Consider the following 20,467-nt stretch of genomic DNA (forward strand, 5'->3'; position numbering starts at 1 on the left):
CAAATTAGGGGGGAAGGCCCCATTTTTATAGATACATTGAGTAAATCATGGCCATCGAATTAAAAACAATTTGGACGCTCAGGATTGCGCCACGTCATCAGTCAACAGTACGCGGTTTGAACATTGACACAGTTTGACCCGGCTTGAACAGTAACGCGGTTTGGTTGAAAATAATTCTGTGTACATGCATGTACCGTACGCATAATTTTTGGTCCACTAACATGCTGCCACATCACCAATCAACAGTGCATAAGAATTTTAGTCCAACAGGATCGTGACACCTCATCAGTCAATGCCACATCATCGAACAGTAACGTAGATAGTACCGTATATGTGAATAGTATCGTACATGTGAACAGTGCCATTTTTTCTTTTAAGCTCCTCCTAAGGTTTTCGACTGTCCTGAGTTCAAAAGTGATGTTCGTTTTGCCGTCTGATCTCTCGTTCATTGTGAAATGACCATAATGCCCCTAAAATATATAAAATACTTAATTAAAATAAAACACACGTAATTAAATCACAAGAAGCTTAAATACATAAAAGTAAGGGTGTTAGTAAGACTTGAAATGTAAAATGACGATTTTCTCCTTTATAAATATACATTTTATAACACTCAACAGTTATGATCTCCTGATACCAGGATAGGCGCAGTAGTAAAACCTAAAACTTTTCTTTTAAGGTCATATAACCCAAAACAGACTTTCCTTAGTCTTTAAAACAGGGTACCAAACCGTTTAAGAAATCATCATAAGTTTTCTGATGCACAGGATCCTTACTGGAAGGCAAGTGCAGAGTATACTTCCTTAAAGTTTTAAAATGAACAAATTTAATTCTTTATTCCTTTTCTTTCTCTAGATCTTCATTTGCAGAGAGAGAAGAGAGTTTAGAAATTCATAGTTTTAGGGAAACACACGAGATTTTTCTTTTTTCGAAAACTTCTATATCTTATAAGCAAAGGGAGAATTCTTTATATAGGAGAATTCTCAGAGAAGATAGGACAGGACCCCTATCTTTTACAAAAGAAAAAGTAAAAGACACATCACGACAGCTTTAATGATTACAAAGGACAAAGGGTGCTTTAATAATTAAAGCATGACTTTGACAAAAACAAAAGCTTAAAGTAAAAGCAAGCCTTAATAATTATACAGGACAAAACCATAAAGTGGAACATAATTATTACAACAAGACAAACTACTTTATGGAGAGCGAAGATTCATGTAGTCGTCTTCGGATGAGCTTTCTATTTCATCTGGGTCAGTGTCACAGTTGTATTTTGGGAAAAAGGTTTTGGAGAGCTTTGGATGCTTACAGTGGGGACCATGGCAAGGTGGATAAGGGCAATCGCTTCGGTATCCCGGCTTGGGGGGTGATGACTGGGACTTGGGGCTTGGCATCTGAGTGGCCTTGTCAACTTTGGAGGGTTGGGATGATGATCCTGGTTCATACATGGTTGGTTGTGGAAACTGTTGGAGATGTTGGCTTAGAGGAAGGAATTCTTCCCATGAGTCTTGGGAGTCTTGGTAAAGGAAGTCAGTGTAGTCTGGTTTTTCTTATTTGATGATGATTCCTGTGGACTTTGGTTTGGATATGGCGGATGGAGTGGGGATCATGATGAGGTCATGTTGTGGTCCTAAGGAGGTGTGAAAGATATCCCGGTGTGGTGGAGTTTGGTGGTTCAATTGACAAAGGTAGTTGTGCAGGTTGGATTGGATTTCATTGTCAATGACAGCTGGGTGAGGTGCGGTAAACCATTCATATACCTGGTCTTGAGTCCAAAAGAGATTTGTGTCTAGATGTTTGAAGTATGGCCTGTGAATTATAAATACTAATGTAAACAATTGTGCTTCAGAGGCAAGCATATGTTCAAGATTGTAAATCTCTGACAGTTGTTGTAGCTTCTTTCTCCACCATGGTATTGGGGAGAACCATTCAAGTAATGTCCAGGTAAGAGAGGTGGCTTTGTCTGGATTAAGGAGATTGCTCAAAGTGGGAGTGATTGGTAGGACTAGCTTGGTTGCATAAAGAACAGTTAGGCACCAGATGAACCATAACTCATCTTCAGTGATTTCCCTGAACGGAGCGAGGGTTAAACCTGTAAGGAACAGATTTTCTGGGTGGAAGGTGGAAAATAGAAATGAGTCTGCCAAAAGGTAGGCTTTCATGAAGAAGTGGAAAACAGCTTTCCTTGCAAACTCTTGGATAGCAAAGACAAAAGAGAAAGTTTTGTCAAGGGGAAAAGTTTTCTTGGTGAGAGCTTCTGTTGGAAGTGATGTGGCCATGAAGATGATTGGAAATTGGTATGTTGTGGAAATCAAGGTTAGAGGGTTTTCTGGTTTTGAGAGTCTGGATAGCATATCAGGGATGAGGTTCTGGGACCCCTTTATATGCTTAACCGAAAAATCGTATTTGGAAAACTAATCTTTTAATCGGAGTAACATCTTTTCTAGGACAGTTTTACCTTTGAAATTGAGAATATTGGGGAAGGATGATACTCAAATTTTTGATGTCATTCTTTACCGCTAAGATTTCTTTGAACAAGCTATGGTAATGCTTCTGGGTGTCAGAAAATTGTCCACTAGCGTAAGCGATAAAGTATTCTTTGCCATGGATCTCTTCGAGGAGGATGGCACCCCATGATTCATCACTTGCGTCTGTCTGCAGTATGCGCTTTCCATCAGTAATTAACTTTAAGGAAGGCGGATTTTGCGCGATTTGCTTGAGGGTAATGACAGCAGTTGTGTGGTCAGCATTCCACTCTAGGGGCTTCTTTTTCAATAAAGCCGAGAGGTGGTGAGCATAGCGGTCCACATGTGGGATGAAGTCTCTGATGCAATTGATAATGCCGAGAAACTGTTGAACTTGCTTTTTGGAAAGTTCCTGATCTAGAAAGTGAAGCAACTCTTGGGCAATGTGCTTTCCTGGCTGATAATGGCCGTCCTTTATGATCATACCAAGGAATTCAATGTTATCCGTGGCAATGGTGCTTTTCTTGGCAGACAGCATGATTCCATGACTTTGGACAATATCATAGAATTGAGTTAACAGCAGCTGGTGATGTTCATCATGTGATCTTGAAAAAAGCAAGATATCATCAATATAAATTAATGCATGATGCAGGATAGGGTGAAAGATTTTGACCATGGATTTTTGAAAAATGGATGGGGCAGTTTTGAGGCCGAAGGGAAGGACTGTCGATTGATAATGGGCATTTGGGATACAAAAGGCAGTTTTGTAACGCTCTGAGGGTTGAATGCCTAATTGCCAAAAACCTGATTTTAAATCAAACTTGGAAAAGATCTGGGCATTTTTGAGAAAAGTAAACATGCTTTGTCGTCGGGGCAAAGGAAATTTGTCATCTTGCAAAAACATATTTAGGGGCTGATAGTCAATGACTAAGAGTTTCTTTCCTCTGACAATTTCAGAATGCTTTTCAACATAAAAGGCTTGGCAAGCCCATTGAGAAGTTGTGGGCTCGATTAGACCTTGGGCTAACAGTTGTGAACATTCCTTTTAGGCTAGGAGTAAGTCAGAATGACTCATTCCCAGATGAGTAGCTTTGGTCGGGTTAATGTCTTCATTGAGTTTGAAAGGTAACTTAATGAAGAAAGACGGGTTTTTCCACAATGGAGTTGGATGGGTGAACTCAGAATGGGACTCTGGACAGAAACGCAAAAGATGGGATGAAATATCCTGGTAGGACTGGGGAGTGTCAGACAAATTGTAGAGTTTCAGAATGTCTGTGAATGGTTTGAACATGGACTTGACTCGGATTCCAGTGGGAATGATTTAGAGGTGTGTGATTTGGTGAAGTATGTCAAATCCTAACAAGATGTCCTTATTAGGAAGGGTTGAACCGATAACCTTGGTCCAAATGACACAATTTGGGAAGATTTAAATACCAATGGGTTTGTTGGTAATCAAAGAGGTAGTGAAAAATTTCCCGTTAACGGCCCTGAAATTTTCTTCGTACTTTGTCCAGTATTTAGGTGGAAGGATATTGGGGTTTACCATGTTGCGTTGGGCGCCAGTATCTATGAGACCAATTGCTAGAATGGGCCTTTAGAATTTTGAGGGCAAGATATGGAGTTTGATGGAGGGTATAGGAACAGTAGTGTCAAGGGGCAGTAATTGTTGGTGGAAGATAACTTGAGACACATCACTGTCTGAGTCATCAGAGGAATTTTATAATGCGAACACGGTTTCATCATTGGGTTCATCTTGCTCAGAGAAATAGAATTCCAGTTATTCCGTCGCGGGAGAGTAGTCTGTAGTGGCTTGAAGATGTTTGACTAGCCGGATGGATTTCTCTCGTTTGTTGGGACAATCTTTAGCATAATGACCTTTCCTCTTGCAGATGAAACATCTGCTTGATGATTTTCGTTTGAATTCTCTGGAGGAAGATGATTTTTTTCTGAAGATTTTGGATTTGTAAATTTCCGAAAATGCCTTTTCTTCTTAGAACTACAATCACAATCTTTTTTCTTTTTACATTTGATATGTAAATAGGGCTTCTTGCAAGCACTCCTGAATGGTTCGTTATCTCTCAACAGGTCTTTGAAAAACTGTTTCTGATCGCAAAGTTTGTCAAGGCATGTTTTGGCAATCTGGAAGATTTTGCCAAGAGAGATGTTGTCAAGGATGAGATTGAAGGCGGTGAGTTGCCGTTGTATATCGGGTTGGAGCTCTTCTGGAAGGGAAGCCAGAAAGACATGCTTTAATGTTGGCTCATTGAAGCCATTAAGCTTATAAAACAGCAAGGACATTCGTTTGTAATGAAAGTCAAGATCCTTAGCATTGAGTGAGCAGCATTTCATGTTGAGATAGTCTCATCGTGCAGCTTCAAAAACTACAGAGGGGTCTCCAAGGAATTGATCATGAATAACCGCAAGGGCACTTGAGACTTCTGGTAAATTGAACAAATTGTAATTGTCTGTATTGGCCTAAAGAATCAAACTAATCTCTTAGAGCACCCGTAAAAAGAGTAGCAAATTCTCTAAGGACTGATTGAGTCGTTGCTCCGAGCCGTAGCATTTGGAGGTCAATCCAAGTAGACATTTCAGTAAGTGTCTCTCGCCATTTATGAGATGGAAGATCATCAAATATGAACCATGGACCATTGGACGATTTTTGACTTGTTGGACCGGGCTGGGCTTGGGTTGGAGGGGGTTGGTGTGTTGTAGAGGATTCAAGAATGTCTTCTTTAACTTATGAAGGAATATCAACATATAGTTCTGTGTGAGAGGTTTGGCCGTGATCAGGTTGATCAGGTTGGGCCATCAAGATTCGGGTGATATTAGCATAGGACTATTCAGAGTCACTAGTGGATACTGAAGATTCTGTGTCAGACTCAGTATGGCTGTTGGAAATGGCTAGATTTGAATCAGAAGTCTGAGTAGAAGTTTGATCATCTGGAGTAGATGATGGATCTACGGTGTGGGCACTATACTGGTGCATGGGTTCTTTGTCTTTGGACTGAGGTTGAGGTTGGGATTGAGGTGGTAGTGGAGGTGCGGGCGGTGGGGACTGTTGTCCAGGAATGGACATGGGTGGCTGATGAATTTTGACGGGGCGTGGTTGAGGTTTAGGCTTTGGTTTAGGTTTAGGTGGTGGTGGTAAGGGATTGTCTCTGAAAAGAGTATGAGTCATGTCAAATAACTTGGAAGGGTCATACTGTTTTATAGGGGAAAGCATAGAGGCAAATGGATGATAAGTTGGACCTATGGAAGGGATAGGAGGCGAAGTGGTAAAAACGGTAGGTCTTGTTTTTCATATTCAATCTGATCAAGCTCAGCTTTTAAGCGTCTGATTTCGCTTTCTTTTTGGTCAAATTCTGAGCCATAGTATCTTTGAGCAAGCATCATTCGTAACTTTGAATCTAGTTGAGTAATTTTGGATTGAAGATTGTGGTGGATCTGCTGCATCTGTGCAGTAATGGAGTCAACTTTCGTCTCAATCTGTTCAGTTCGTAAACTGATTTAGTGATTTTCTCCAAATCACCAAGAGATCCTCCACCTCCACCAGCTCCGTTACCCATTTACAAAACAGAACTCAAATGGATTGCAAGGCATTGTAAACCTGAGATTCCATCCCCCATCCCAAACTCAACACCGATCGTACAACCAATAGCTTGTATGATGTTTTCTTCTACCTCTTCAGACTACTCTTCCTCCTTTCCTCCATTAGAAACTCACATAGATTCCCAACGAAATGTGGTATCCAAACCTTTTATCCCTTCAGCTATTACCTTAACTGGCCACCTAGAACCTCCCAAACCTTTTGAATCAGTCCTTAACTGGCAAACCCAAAATGCCAGAGCACAAAATGATACTTTGTTACATATCAATTCATTTAGATCGCGCAATACTACCCAAAACTCAAAGCGCACCGCTGCCGTTTTTCCTGCAGTCAGAGATGCTGCCAAACAACCTCCATTGCCACCTTTGACCAACCCCTAAGCAATCTTGCTCTCACTGCCATCGTAACAGGCCCCAACATACCCACAAAACCTCAGCCATCCCTCGCATGTTCAGACTCCAAAAAACACCACCTACACACCGTTGTGTCACTCCGACCTAGCCCAACCACTTATATTGTCCCAGCTATTGTAAAACAACAATTTTCCACTGCTGGATTCCAATTATGTTGTCATTGGACCACTTTATGGACACTAGAACCTTCAAGTCATGACTACCATAAACCCAAGCTGCTATATATCTCACCAAGCACTCGCTGCCTCTCTCTTAGCCGCCGCAAGTGGCACCATAAGCCTATCGGCCACCACACAATAGTCACCTTTGCCCTCCCACTCTCACCTACGACCTCTCTCGTCATTAAACTTTCACAACACAGTGGTTGCTATTCAAAATTGTGATTAGCTGCCACATCCAACAAACCTTAGATATAACTCACAAAACCCAAGCCAACACCCAGTTTCCCAAACCCAAAACTAGACACAAAACCCAACCTTCCAAGGAATCCAAAATCCAACCCTAACCCATGACCCTTTTCCACCCCTCACTCTTTGGCTGTACTTCCAACCCACCCACTAAAGACTCTTATGAATCTGTTACTAATCCTGCAGCTATCCTCAACCCCAATCCAATACTGTTGGATGATTTTTATTGTTATAGGTGTCAACGTGCAAATGGACACAACAAGTAATATACTGATGAATATTCAGATTGTCTCCACAAGAATTGATGTTATCAGATTTGCTATAGTAATCTTAACAGTGCAAATTCAAACTAAATTAAAATAAGATAATTAATGAAACCATTGAACTAAATAAAATAAAATTGCAGTAAATAAAATGCAAGAAGGAAAATTCTCAAGCCAAACTCGAGGATGTAATCAGTGAGAAATGAATAGTTGAGTGATTAAACTCACTTAATGATATTGATTGTTTTTCTAATTAAGATCTGGTTATTGCAACATCTATTGCAGTACTGGGTAGAATCCCTTATGCATCTTCGATTGTCGGTTGTTGGATATCTTATATTTAAATGCAACCTAACAGTGACAAGTTGTTATGCTAACATTAGATATAACATTATGCATTTTAGATTCTACTTGCCCTACAAAGTGAATTCCTATGTTTAGTTCTTCACTAATTTTAGATTAAGCATGACCCTATTCAAATTAAGATTAACTCAACTTGGGAAATCCAATCTAAAACCAAGTATTATCTTAATTTGCTCTACTAAATCAGACCTTTTTTAATCTCCTTCTAAGATAGTATCCATTAAATGTGTGGTCAATCGAAATAGAGAATTGCAATAAGTAAAATTAAGACAAAATGCTATAACAAATACAAAGTAACACAAATATATAAGTTAATTAACCATTAAGTTTGTTTGTCACTCAACCAAAATAAAATTTAGTTCATGATTTGTGATAAAACAGTAATAAAAATAGTTTTAGCCATTAAATACATTCCTATAAATAAATGAAAACAAGAAAATAAGAAGATAAATTATGTTCTGCTTAGTCTTAGTGATTTCTCCTCTGTTCTCCTTGAATCTTTTGTTTTAGCCTTGAAATCTCTCTTATCCTCGCGTGTTCAAACTCCAAACAACCCCACCACTGCTTCATCTTTTTTGGCCACTGCTAACACCACCCATATACCGCTGGCACCACATTTGCCTCACCCTGTCCCAGCCGCCACTAAATAGTAATTTTCCACTGTTAGATTCCCCTTATGTCGTCATTGGACCACTTCATAGACACCGAAATCTTCAAGCCATGACTAACTTAAATCTTACCTGCTATATATCTTACCAACCACTCGTTGCCTCTCTCTTGGCTGCTGCTAGTGGCACCATAAGCCTGCCGGCCCCCACACAGTAGTCACAATTGCTCTTCCACACTCACCCACGGCTTCCCTCCTCATCAAACTTTAACACAACAACAGTTGCTATTCAAAACTGTGATCAGCTGTCGTATCTAGCAAACCCTAGCTATAACTGACAAAACCCTAGCCAACACCCAGTTTCCCAAACCTAAAATTAGACACAAAACCCAACCTTCCAGGGAGTCCAAAATCCAGCCCTAACCCATTACCCATTTCCACCCCTCACTTTGGCCTTATTTCCAACCCACCCATAATAGACATGTATTGATTAAGCTTCAGCTTGAAGAGGATTACTCTCATATTTGGGTTAGGCTAACCTAATATATTAGTCGCAGGTCCATACTCACTTTTAAGTGGTCTACATCTTTTAAGTGCTCTGAGAAATATCTTGTTGTTCCTGTTTGGGAGTCTTTACCTTCTTTACCTATGTGTTTCACTCATTGCAAAAATGCTTTATTTTTTTTATTGCGAATGCTATTGGTATGCCTTTACAGGTGGACCATGCCACTGCTGTTATTAATAAGCCCTCGACAGCTCGAGTTCTCATTGAGTATGATGTGTTACGGCCTTTGTTGCCAAGACTTTGGATTGGTGAGGGTGATGATGGGTTTTAACAAGATATTATTTCCTCATTTTTTCTCAACAGATGTGCCAATTTTGAGGATGAAATTTTTATAAGTGGAGGAGGATTGTAACATATGCACTTATTATTCAAAATTAAGTGTGTTATTTTTTCCTTTTTGGTTTAATTTTTTTTAAAGTCATTAGATTAATTACAAATTATTATGGGTAAATTTGAAGCGACTCATTTGGTCGATATGAGTAAATGAATATGGGTCATAAAATTTGACGGGTTCAATAAATAGATCATGTTTAGAATAATTTAAATTTGTCACAACATGAAATCAAGACAACTTGAACATGATCCAATGGCTGTGTAGACATATGTTGTTTCAACTCTTGGGTTTAACATTAGCTTAATTTTTATTAAGCATTAAAAAAAAAGAGGGAACTAATTCTATAAATTGAAGGAGAGAAAGAGAAAGAGAGAAGAGAAAGAGAGCTACGACCAAGTTGAATCAACCCGACCTACCTTTATCTTCAATTTTCGACCACCCTACCCGCCAAGGGAGGTACGGATTGAAAGCTTAAAAGTCGACCACCATTTCTCTGCTATCAAAAAATGATTAGACAGCCACCGATCGAAGCCACGATTTCCTGTGACAAGTATACCATGTTTGTGGATGCTACTAGCTGGGTATTACTCATAACCTCACCACCTTCTGCTTCCGACCATCCACGACCATCCTGTAGCGGATTTGCCTTCGATCGGCCGTTGCAGGATTCGCAACTTTAGGAACTCGATCTGGAGCCGCCGTCGCATGTCGGAGCTCACTGCTACCATCATCGGAGTCAAATAGGCCAAAATCATCTAATCCAAGCTTCTTGACCATCGTCGCTTGATTTCCGATCACTATCGATTGGTGAGGGCATTTCGGTAATTTCAAACTTTGAAGATAATTTTGTAATTTTTTACTTCATGGATATTTTAGTAATTTCTTAAATTAAGGATAGGCTAGTAATTACAATTTTGAGGGTAATTCAGAAATTTATGATTGAGGGGTAATTTAGTAATTTATGGATGCAGGGGTATTTTAGTAATTTTATAGATGCTGGAGTGGTTTATTTGAGATAAATTTTATTTCGAGTTTGTTAGTTGTATTTCGTATTTATGAAAAATAATTATGTCGTTTTCCTAATTTAAGAGGAAACGCAAATGAGAACAAATCCGCAAGTGTTGATGATACCCGAGCTTGAGCATCGTCACTGTAAGTGGAATATACAAAACCTATTTTCATAGTTTGTTATAATAGTAAAGTGTGTTTGTGAAATAAGTATTTTAAATACTCGGATTTAGTGATTTTCTCCAAATGGATTTATTCACATATTGATTTGTTATTAAAAAGTGTATGGTTAATGGTTTTATGTATCGACTTTGAATAAAGCATGATAGTATTTAAAAAATGAGAAAAGTGGATTCAAATGTGTTAATAAAAAAAAGTATGGTTTAAAGTATGGTAAAAAAGCTATATGAATATGAATATAAAGATTGTTTTTAAAATCATTAGACAATATCCTTCCTCTCCAAATACAGTGAGACATTTGAGATGAAAGGCCTTTGGGACTAGTCTGAACACACATAAAGACCGTGTGTTTGTGCGCTCTTGCCTTTTGGAGACATTTGCATGCACTATGATGATAATAGTGATACATATACAAAGATACAGATAGCATATAAAGCTTTTGGGTCCCGTTTGAGTACACAAAGAGGCTTTGGGCTGTGTACTTGGGCACATTTTATATTTTGGGAACTAGATTATGCATGCACAGATATGATGAGATATAAGATAACTTATGTAGCTCAGGATACGATGGTACCAAATAGTACATCATTGCACCATCTGTGGAGATCTGGGTATGAGATATGATAAGATATGAGAAGGCACTTCTTTGTCTATCCATATAGCTTCAAACATGACAGTACCTAGATAGTATGTCATTGCACCGTCTGTAGAGGTTTGCGTATGACAAGATTATTTCCTTGGATACTTGATTGGTGATAGTTTCGGTATTCGGTATTTGATATTATAAGTGTTATAATTTCATTGATTTTATGCAGTATTATTTATTATTGTTATATCAATGCATGATTTCAATTCAATAAGTTTATTTAAGTTCTTATTATATTTTGATGAAATTGTTTTGAGAAAAGATTTAATTTATTTTTAAGTAAATTTATTTTCAAAAACTATTGTTCACTCACTGAGCTTACAACGTTTTATACTCACGCCATTTTATTAACCACCCCCTCAATAGGAGATTTGCAAGTACAACAGTCAACCCAGCAACGATAGTTATTTTGAAATTATGGCCACGTGATGGTGTTAGAAGTCATAGATGTTTCTAGTATATTTTGGATTGTATAACTTTGTTATATTTAGTGATTAAGGACAATCTATTGTTATTTGACATTAGATATTTGGTAGTGATTAAGTTGGTTGTGGATGTTCCTTGAATATTGAACCCTTTTGGGAGTGTTCATTTTATAAATTTGCAAGTTGGAAATATTATGTTTATAAGGGAGAATCTGCTGGGTTTTTGGTAGAATTCTCATTAATAAATTTAATATCAGTATAGTTAGCCATATCCAAATTGATTTTCCCTAGGGGATTTAAAGTGGGTCGTCTCAATATTTTTTATAGTTTTGGTGATGAGGAGAAGGAAGCATGAATCAAAGTTTTGCTTAGACTCATTCTATAGTTTATTAATATCTAGTTTATGAAATTTAAATCATCATCAAACTTACGGATTATTTTTATTTCATATTTTAATGTAACTTCATTTTAATGTTAAGATATTCATATTTTAAGGCACTGTAGCTCTCACTATTAAGTTTCTCTCTTTTTTAATTCATATTTTAAGTTTCTCTCTCATCATAATGCTTGTAATCGAGTTTTAAGCATCCTCCACATCCGTTGACACCAAAATCTAATCGAGTCAGATAGCTGCTAAATACTAGATCTTTGCGTCAGCATTAAATTTATTTGTTGAGGAAGCGGCTTAGAAATCATGAAAGATGTCTTGTGACCACTAGTGGAACCTGCAAACTCCTACAATCATAGCGGAAGGTGAGAGGCGTTGAAAAATTTTCCAGCGTTAATCCTCTGATGGTCAACTCAGTTATGGGTTAACAGGAACAATAAACTTAATAAATTCTGGTTTCTCATGAAAAATAATCTCAGGAAAATGTAACAAAAAAATAAAAATTGAGAAGGAGATTTGAACCTCCCTCTTTATTACTTCCCTATCAATTTTTACAGAGGATGATGTTTTACCCTCGGTATGTTTGTGATCAAAAGACGGAAGTAGGGAATGTTTTAAAGGGGTCATAATTGAATTGTTTACAGAAACCGCCTAACTCTTGTTTAGACTTTTTAAGTTCCCACTTAAGTCGTTTCTGTAATTTCAAATCTTGACAAATCTTTAATCCTTCTTTATTGACAAAACTAATGAGTTCACCATAGGTGAGCTCATCATAAGGAATACGGTTATCATAAAGGGCTTTAATGGAATTTCTTACCTTTTCACCTAGAAGAGTAGGTAATCCGGCAAGAAATTTTTCTTTCCAAGTTATATGATTTGCATCATCCCTTAGAAATAGTCTGGTAAAAAATGAGGTTTTGTAACTTTGAAATTCACTAAGTTTCCTACATCTTAAATTATGTAGTAACTCAGCGTTTTTATCACGAAGGTGTGAAGGGTCACTAATGAAATGGAGGGAAATGGTTAAAATTAGAGTAGCAACAGCATCCTGAATAGGATTGTTGAACTCATCAAAAATAGGGGCTCCATTTTCATCGACTTGAATGGAATTTAGAATGTCTAATTGTTGCTGATTAGTGAGAAGATGATCCCACCAACCTTTTAGTTGACCAGTAAAACCGGCAATTAGGATTTCTGATATAGCACGATCAGAGGTTCCTGCTTGGGTTTTATAGGCATTGGCTGCCATTGTCATTTATTGCAACAATCCTAGGATATTGTATTCGGACATACCGTCAATATTCCACTCATAGACTGAAGATGCATTATATCGGGATTGATTTAATGCACTTGGTCTATTATCTATCGCTAGATCTGGTGGAGTCTTGACAGTGGGAAGGGCTAATTCCCAATGAATTTTGTTTGCTTTAGGAGTGGGTTCCTCTTGGAAGGCTTCAACGTCCGAGGAGGCTATGGAAGTTTGGTCATCTTGTTCTAATACTCCAATCTTGCTAGATTGAGGAGTATCAGGGGCTATCTGAACTTTGCTAGAAGAGGAAGAAGCAGCTTCTATCCTATCTAATTGTTCTCTAATGGTTTTAGCAAAATCTGATTTTGACTCTTGAACAAGCTTTTGGCTAGTTTTCGAAACCTGAAAGGGTTTGAAAATAGGTTCCTTAAGCTTTTTGTCAGAATCCGATTTTGTTGGAATAGGAGAAATTGTTGGAACAGTAATGGTTGACTTCTGGATTTGGTTTTCTATCCTAGTCAACTGTTTTCCGATTGTATTTAAGTTAGTATTACAGAAATTATTCTGTTGGATAATACTACTTAAATTTGCCTCAGAATAATTTGGTTTTGGGATTTTGTAAGGCGAAGCACGGATCTGGACGGGAGGTTCACCGTGGTCAACGGTTACACTCCGGAGAGGTGGGTGTTCAGACTCTATAGTTCTATCACTATCAAGAAGTTTTCATTCAGGGACTTTCTTCCTAATAGTAATAGGGTTTGACTCTTTAGATAAAACAAATTGGATGTGTTTGTTTTATCTAGAAGGAAATATTTCCTTCTGGTATTAGAGCCAAGGGGAGGAAAGTGTTTTATTGTTTAGAGTTTCGTGTTTAAAATCTTGTGTTTTATTTTGAAGTTTTGTTTTGTGGTGAATTTTTACTGGTTGTAAGTCCCGTTTTAGGATAAGGATTCCGTTCAGGGCTGTAAATCCATACCTGTAGCCATATTGACCAAACCAAAAATAGACCATAAGGTCTTGACCATGGATCCTCAGATCTGTAGAACATCGTCCTTTTCTAGCTCTTCTTCCGGGAAGACTAGTGAGTCAAAGCATGTTGTGAGTTCAGAAGAATTCATTATTGAAAACTTTGATAAAGCAATTGATTGTTGGGAACTTCCAAAAATTTCCAAAGAAAAGATTTACAAAACAAAAATGCTTGATCTTTTAAAGCATGATTATATTATAAAAACTGAAGAACGTGATATAACTCTTTCAGAGCCTTTTGAAACAATTTATTTATTTTCAGAAAAATCTTTAAAGAAATTAAAAGAAAAGAATTTCAAATGTATTCACATTGGTTTAATCCAAGTAGGAATAAAACCTTTGACCAAAGAAGGCTTGGATACTTCTATCCTTGCTGTCCTTAGAGATGGGCGATTCATCTCTTTTGATGATTCCTTACTAAGTAGTATCGAATCTAGTCTATGTAAAGGTCCCATATCTTTTGATTGTTATCCAAATATAACAATTTCTCTTAAAGACAAAAATATTTTAAAGAGCATGATTTTACAAATCAAAACCCATAATTATCATATGATTAAGGGATCCATCCCAGTTGCATTAATTTTTAAAATTTCTTATAAAGCCATGATTTCTGCATTTAGCACACAACATAAATACCAGTCGAAAAGAGATGAAACCCTTCTCTTACAGACTGATTTGTCCAAAGCAAACATAGTCATTCCTAAACCAATCCAATGGAAAGATGTCAATCTTCCAGAGGAATGGATCCTTGAAGGAGCCGCTCCACCAGCGATTCCGAAACAACTTGAGCCCAATACAGAGTTGCAAAATGTGACTCAGTATTCCGATGGTAAAGTCAAACTGTCATTCAGGAGATCTACCTCATCCAGATTTTCTGATAAAGCGTCGTGCTCAAGCATTCCTTCATTAGAAAGGAAATTTACGAAAATACCCTCTGTTATAAATCTCCCTTTTCAGTCCATAAAAAGTCAACCTAGGTTTTCTACTTCAGATATACCTAGTACCTCCATTCGATCAGTTGATTACACCACTAGTGTTCCTCATCCGATCTACACTAGTAATCAACATGTACAAAGTCAGGAAGAGAAGGAACCTTCTCCTCCAACATCTCCTACATTTTCTGCTGTTACAGAAAATGTCATTAATGTCATTGAAAAGGAATTTGAATTGGATAAAACTTTTCTGCATAAAGATTTTTATTCTGATTTAAACAAGGAAAAACGACTTTGGTTCTTCAAACACTTTTTAAACCAAAGAAAAGAAATCCAACAAACTTACTATGAATTTGTGAATTTCCATAAAATCCATATATTGTTTTTTGATTGGTTTGAGATATATTCTTCTGATAACAACATCTCTTATCCTTTTAAAGAGTCAAACCCTATTACTATTAGGAAGAAAGTCCCTGAATGGAAACTTCTTGATAGTGATAGAACTATAGAGTCTGAACACCCACCTCTCCGGAGTGTAACCGTTGACCACGGTGAACCTCCCGTCTAGATCCGTGCTTCGCCTTACAAAATCCCAAAACCAAATGATTCTGAGGCAAATTTAAGTAGTATTATCCAACAGAATAATTTCTGTAATACTAACTTAAATACAATCGGAAAACAATTGACTAGGATAGAAAACCAAATCCAGAAGTCAACCATTACTGTTCCAACAATTTCTCCTATTCCAACAAAATCGGATTCTAACAAAAAGCTTAAGGAACCTATTTTCAAACCCTTTCAGGTTTCGAAAACTAGCCAAAAGCTTGTTCAAGAGTCAAAATCAGATTTTGCTAAAGCCATTAGAGAACAATTAGATAGGATAGAAGCTGCTTCTTCCTCTTCTAGCAAAGTTCAGATAGCCCCTGATACTCCTCAATCTAGCAAGATTGGAGTATTAGAACAAGATTACCAAACTTCCATAGCCTCCTCGGACGTTGAAGCCTTCCAAGAGGAACCCACTCCTAAAGCAAACAAAATTCATTGGGAATTAGCCCTTCCCACTGTCAAGACTCCACCAGATCTAGCGATAGATAATAGACCAAGTGCATTAAATCAATCCCGATATAATGCATCTTCAGTCTATGAGTGGAATATTGACGGTATGTCCGAATACAATATCCTAGGATTGTTGCAACAAATGACAATGGCAGCCAATGCCTATAAAACCCAAGCAGGAACCTCTGATCGTGCTATATCAGAAATCCTAATTGCCGGTTTTACTGGTCAACTAAAAGGTTGGTGGGATCATCTTCTCACTAATCAGCAACAATTAGACATTCTAAATTCTATTCAAGTCGATGAAAATAGAGCCCCTATTTTTGATGAGTTCAACAATCCTATTCAGGATGCTGTTGCTACTCTAATTTTAACCATTTCCCTCCATTTCATTGGTGACCCTTCACACCTTCGTGATAAAAACGCTGAGTTACTACATAATTTAAGATGTAGGAAACTTAGTGAATTTCAAAGTTACAAAACCTCATTTTTTACCAAACTATTTCTAAGGGATGATGCAAATCATATAACTTGGAAAGAAAAATTTCTTGCCGGATTACCTACTCTTCTAGGTGAAAAGGTAAGAAATTCCATTAAAGCCCTTTATGATAACCGTATTCCTTATGATGAGCTCACCTTTGGTGAACTCGTTAGTTTTGTCAATAAAGAAGGATTAAAGATTTGTCAAGATTTGAAATTACAGAAACGACTTAAGTGGGAACTTAAAAAGTCTAAACAAGAGTTAGGCGGTTTCTGTAAACAATTCAATTATGACCCCTTTAAAACTTCTTATTCCAAAGATTGTAATGGCGAGTGTTCTTCTAAACCCCGCAGGAAACATTACAAATCAAAAAATTTTAGGAAACCCTTTCATAATTTTAGAGAACTTCCTTATAAGAAACCTTCAAGGCTTTATAAGAAACCCAAATTCTCTAAAAGAAAAGAGTTTAGAGCCAAGCCAAAGACCCCTTTCAATTACAAAGAAGCTATATGTCATAAATGTGGCATGAAAGGTCATACTGCAAATTATTGCAGGATGAACAAAAAGCTTCATGAACTTGACCTCGATGAAGAGATCCTTTCCAAATTAGCCCCCCTTCTTGTCGAATCTTCCGATTCCGAATCTTCCATGTCGGGAGACAGTGACCCATATCAAATTGATGAGCTTTTTGACTCAGATGACTCTGTATCTAGCAGTAGTGAATCTGAATCTGATTCATGTTTAAAGAAAATCAATGTTTTGACTAAAGACCAAGAAACTTTTCTTGACTTGTAAAGCATATTTCTGATCCAAATCTTCAAAAAGAATATCTTGATAAACTTTTGAAAACTTTAGATTTTAATAAAGCCGAGACTTCTAAAGTCCCAATTGTTAAAAAGAATTCTTATGATTTTACTCAAATTTTGGATAAAAAGAAAACAAAGAAGACGGTTCCTAATATCCAAGATCTTCAGAAAGAGATAAAAGAAATCAAATGTGAAATCAGAGATTTAAAAGAAAAACAAAAAAGTGATTCTGATACTATCCAACTTCTTTTACAAAAACAATTGCAGGATAATTCAGACAATGAATCTAATCCTGATGTTGGTGATGATATTAAAGTAGAAAATATTGAGTCAGTACCCAATGATTTTTTATTTGTTTTAAAGCAAATCACCACAAGAAAGTATTTGGTTAAAGTCACTTTAATCTTTTCTGATGATTTTGCAATAGACGCCATTGCCCTTTTTGATACTGGCGCCGATTTAAATTGCATTAGAGAAGACATCGTCCCCAAAAGATTTCATGAAAAAACAAAAGAAAGACTTTCTGCCGCTAATAATTCAAAACTGAATGTCAGTTCCAAGGTTGAAGCCTCAATCCATAATAATGGTTTTGATTTTAAAACTTCTTTTGTCCTCACAAATGATATTCATCATGCTATCATTTTGGGAACTCCTTTTATAAATCTTATAACTCCATATACTGTCAATTATGATAGTATATCCTTCAAAGCAAAAAACAAGAAACTTGTTTTCCCTTTTATTGAAAAACCTAAAATAAGGAATTTGAATATTGTTAAAGCCTGTTCTGTTTATCAAAACAGAATAAATAACCTACTTAAATCAAAACAATGTGATCTAATATTTTTACAAAAGGATTTAAACTTACAAAGAATTGAAAGCCAATTACAAAGTGATTTCATTAAAAGAAAGATTTCTGATTTCAAAACTCTCATTGAAAAAGAAATTTGTGCTGATCTACCTTCTGCTTTTTGGGACAAAAAACAACACATAGTAGATCTACCTTATGAAAATTCTTTTAATGAAAGACAAATCCCCACTAAAGCACGTCCAATCCAGATGAACATGGAATTGGAACAACATTGCAAAAATGAAATCAAAGATTTAGAGTCAAAAGGACTCATTGTTAAGTCAAGATCCCCATGGTCTTGTGCCGCTTTTTATGTTAATAAAAATTCTGAAATTGAAAGAGGCACTCCTAGATTAGTTATAAACTACAAACCTCTTAATAACGCTCTAAAATGGATTAGGTATCCAATACCTAATAAAAAGGATTTACTCCAAAAACTATGTTCTGCTCTTATTTTTTCAAAATTCGACATGAAATCTGGTTTTTGGCAAATTCAAATTCATCCTAATGACCGTTACAAAACTGCTTTTACTGTTCCATTTGGACAGTATGAGTGGACTGTTATGCCCTTTGGTTTAAAGAATGCACCCTCAGAATTTTAAAGAATTATGAATGATATTTATAATCCTTATGCTGATTTTTGCATTGTTTACATTGACGATGTATTAATATTTTCAAATTCTATCGATCAACATTTCAAACATTTAAAGACTTTTTATTTTGCCACCAGAAAGGCTGGATTGGCAATTTCCAGTTCTAAAGTTTCTTTATTTCAAACAAAAGTCAGATTCCTTGGTCATCATATTTCTAAAGGCACAATCACTCCAATCGAGAGATCTCTTTTGTTTGTTGATAAATTTCCTGATAAAATTATTGACAAAACCCAATTACAAAGATTTCTTGGAAGTTTAAATTATGTTCTTGATTTCTGTCCTAACATTAATAGGATGTCTAAACCCTTGCACGATAGATTAAAGAAAAAACCTGTTCCTTGGACAGATGAACATACCAAGGTTGTAAAGCTTATAAAGAATTCTGTGAAAAGCATCCCATGTTTGTATCTTGCTAATCCTACATTACCTAAAATTGTTGAAACTGATGCATCTGATTTAGGTTATGGAGGCATATTAAAGCAAAAAGAAAATGATAAAGAACAGATAGTACAATATGTTTCTACACATTGGAATGATTGCCAGAAAAATTATTCTACTATCAAAAAAGAAATCCTTTCCATTGTTTTATGCATTACAAAATTTCAAAGTGATTTATTAAATCAAAAATTTCTACTTAAAATTGATTGCAAAGCTGCAAAACATGTTTTAGAAAAAGATATTCAAAATATTGCATCAAAACAGATTTTTGCACGATGGCAAGCCATTTTAAGTGTTTTTGATTTTGATATTGAATATATTAAAGGTGATACAAATTTTATTCCTGATTTTCTAACTCGGGAATTTCTTCAAAACAGATAATGCCGCCGAAGAAGAAAGACAAAGGTAAAGCTGTTCTTAAAGACTGAATCTAGAGCAACCTCTAAAGAACCCCAAGCTACCCCTTCTAAAGACAAATTACTTTCCTCAGCCATGCCTATTAAATCTTGGATTGAAATGGTTGAAGAACATGGTGCCCATTACAAAACCACTTCTTCTGATGAACAAGTAAAACAATGGATGAGTTCCATTACAAGGTCCCCTGAGCTTATGCTCGCCTTACAAAACCTTTCCCAAAGCCAGATTTTCTCAAAAGAAGAAAAAGAAAACCCTATCTCCAAAGAAATATCAAAACCCTCTTCTCAAAATGTGATTGTCTCTGGTGAAAGCTCTTCTTCCAAAATTGTGCTTTCCCAACCATCACCTTCAAAGAAAACCTCCGATTGGTTTGATAAAACCCATTTTCAAAATATTATTTCTCTAGAAGATGGATTTTACCATGCTGATCCTTTTCAAGCAATTTCAAAGTTTTTCCCTAAGGGATGGTTTTTTAAACCATGGGATTTAACAAAACCCCAGTCCTACTATCAAAGCATTTTAGAAATCACTGATTCAGTTAAGTTCAAACATTTCTTTCTCAGTGAATCTCATTCAGAACCAGCCTATTCCACGGCTACTATTTTAAAAGTTTTGAGCCCAAACCAATGGGGTGACCTACTCCATAATTTTAAAACTTTCCCTTTAAATTTTCAAACACGTTTACCTCATTGTCGGACTTATTCCTATTGGGATTACCAACAAGCCTGGTATAACACCTTTTTTATCCAAAATCCCAAAAAATCTCATTCTTGGTTATTTTTCTTTAACCCAAAAATAACCGTCCAAAGCCTTCCAAACTGGTTCCATCATTGGTGGAATACTTTTGGCCCAATACCACAAATTTTAACCCCGAATGCCACCCATTGC

General features: G+C 36.6%; 1 protein-coding gene across 1 annotated transcript; it reads right to left on the reverse strand.

Annotated features, from left to right (window-relative positions):
* Nucleotides 1–5,304: 5,304 nt before the first annotated feature.
* Nucleotides 5,305–9,804, reverse strand: LOC112098001 (alpha carbonic anhydrase 8-like). The gene is made up of 3 exons (XM_024183595.1): nt 9,628–9,804; nt 6,192–6,292; nt 5,305–5,626 (listed from the first exon to the last, which is right to left on the reverse strand). The coding sequence occupies exons 1-3, from the start codon at nt 9,802–9,804 to the stop codon at nt 5,305–5,307; spliced, it is 600 nt and encodes a 199-aa protein (XP_024039363.1).
* Nucleotides 9,805–20,467: the final 10,663 nt, after the last annotated feature.

Source organism: Citrus clementina, unplaced genomic scaffold (genome assembly GCF_000493195.1).
Source record: "Citrus clementina cultivar Clemenules unplaced genomic scaffold, Citrus_clementina_v1.0 scaffold_5, whole genome shotgun sequence".
Classification (NCBI taxonomy): Eukaryota; Viridiplantae; Streptophyta; class Magnoliopsida; order Sapindales; family Rutaceae; genus Citrus; species Citrus x clementina.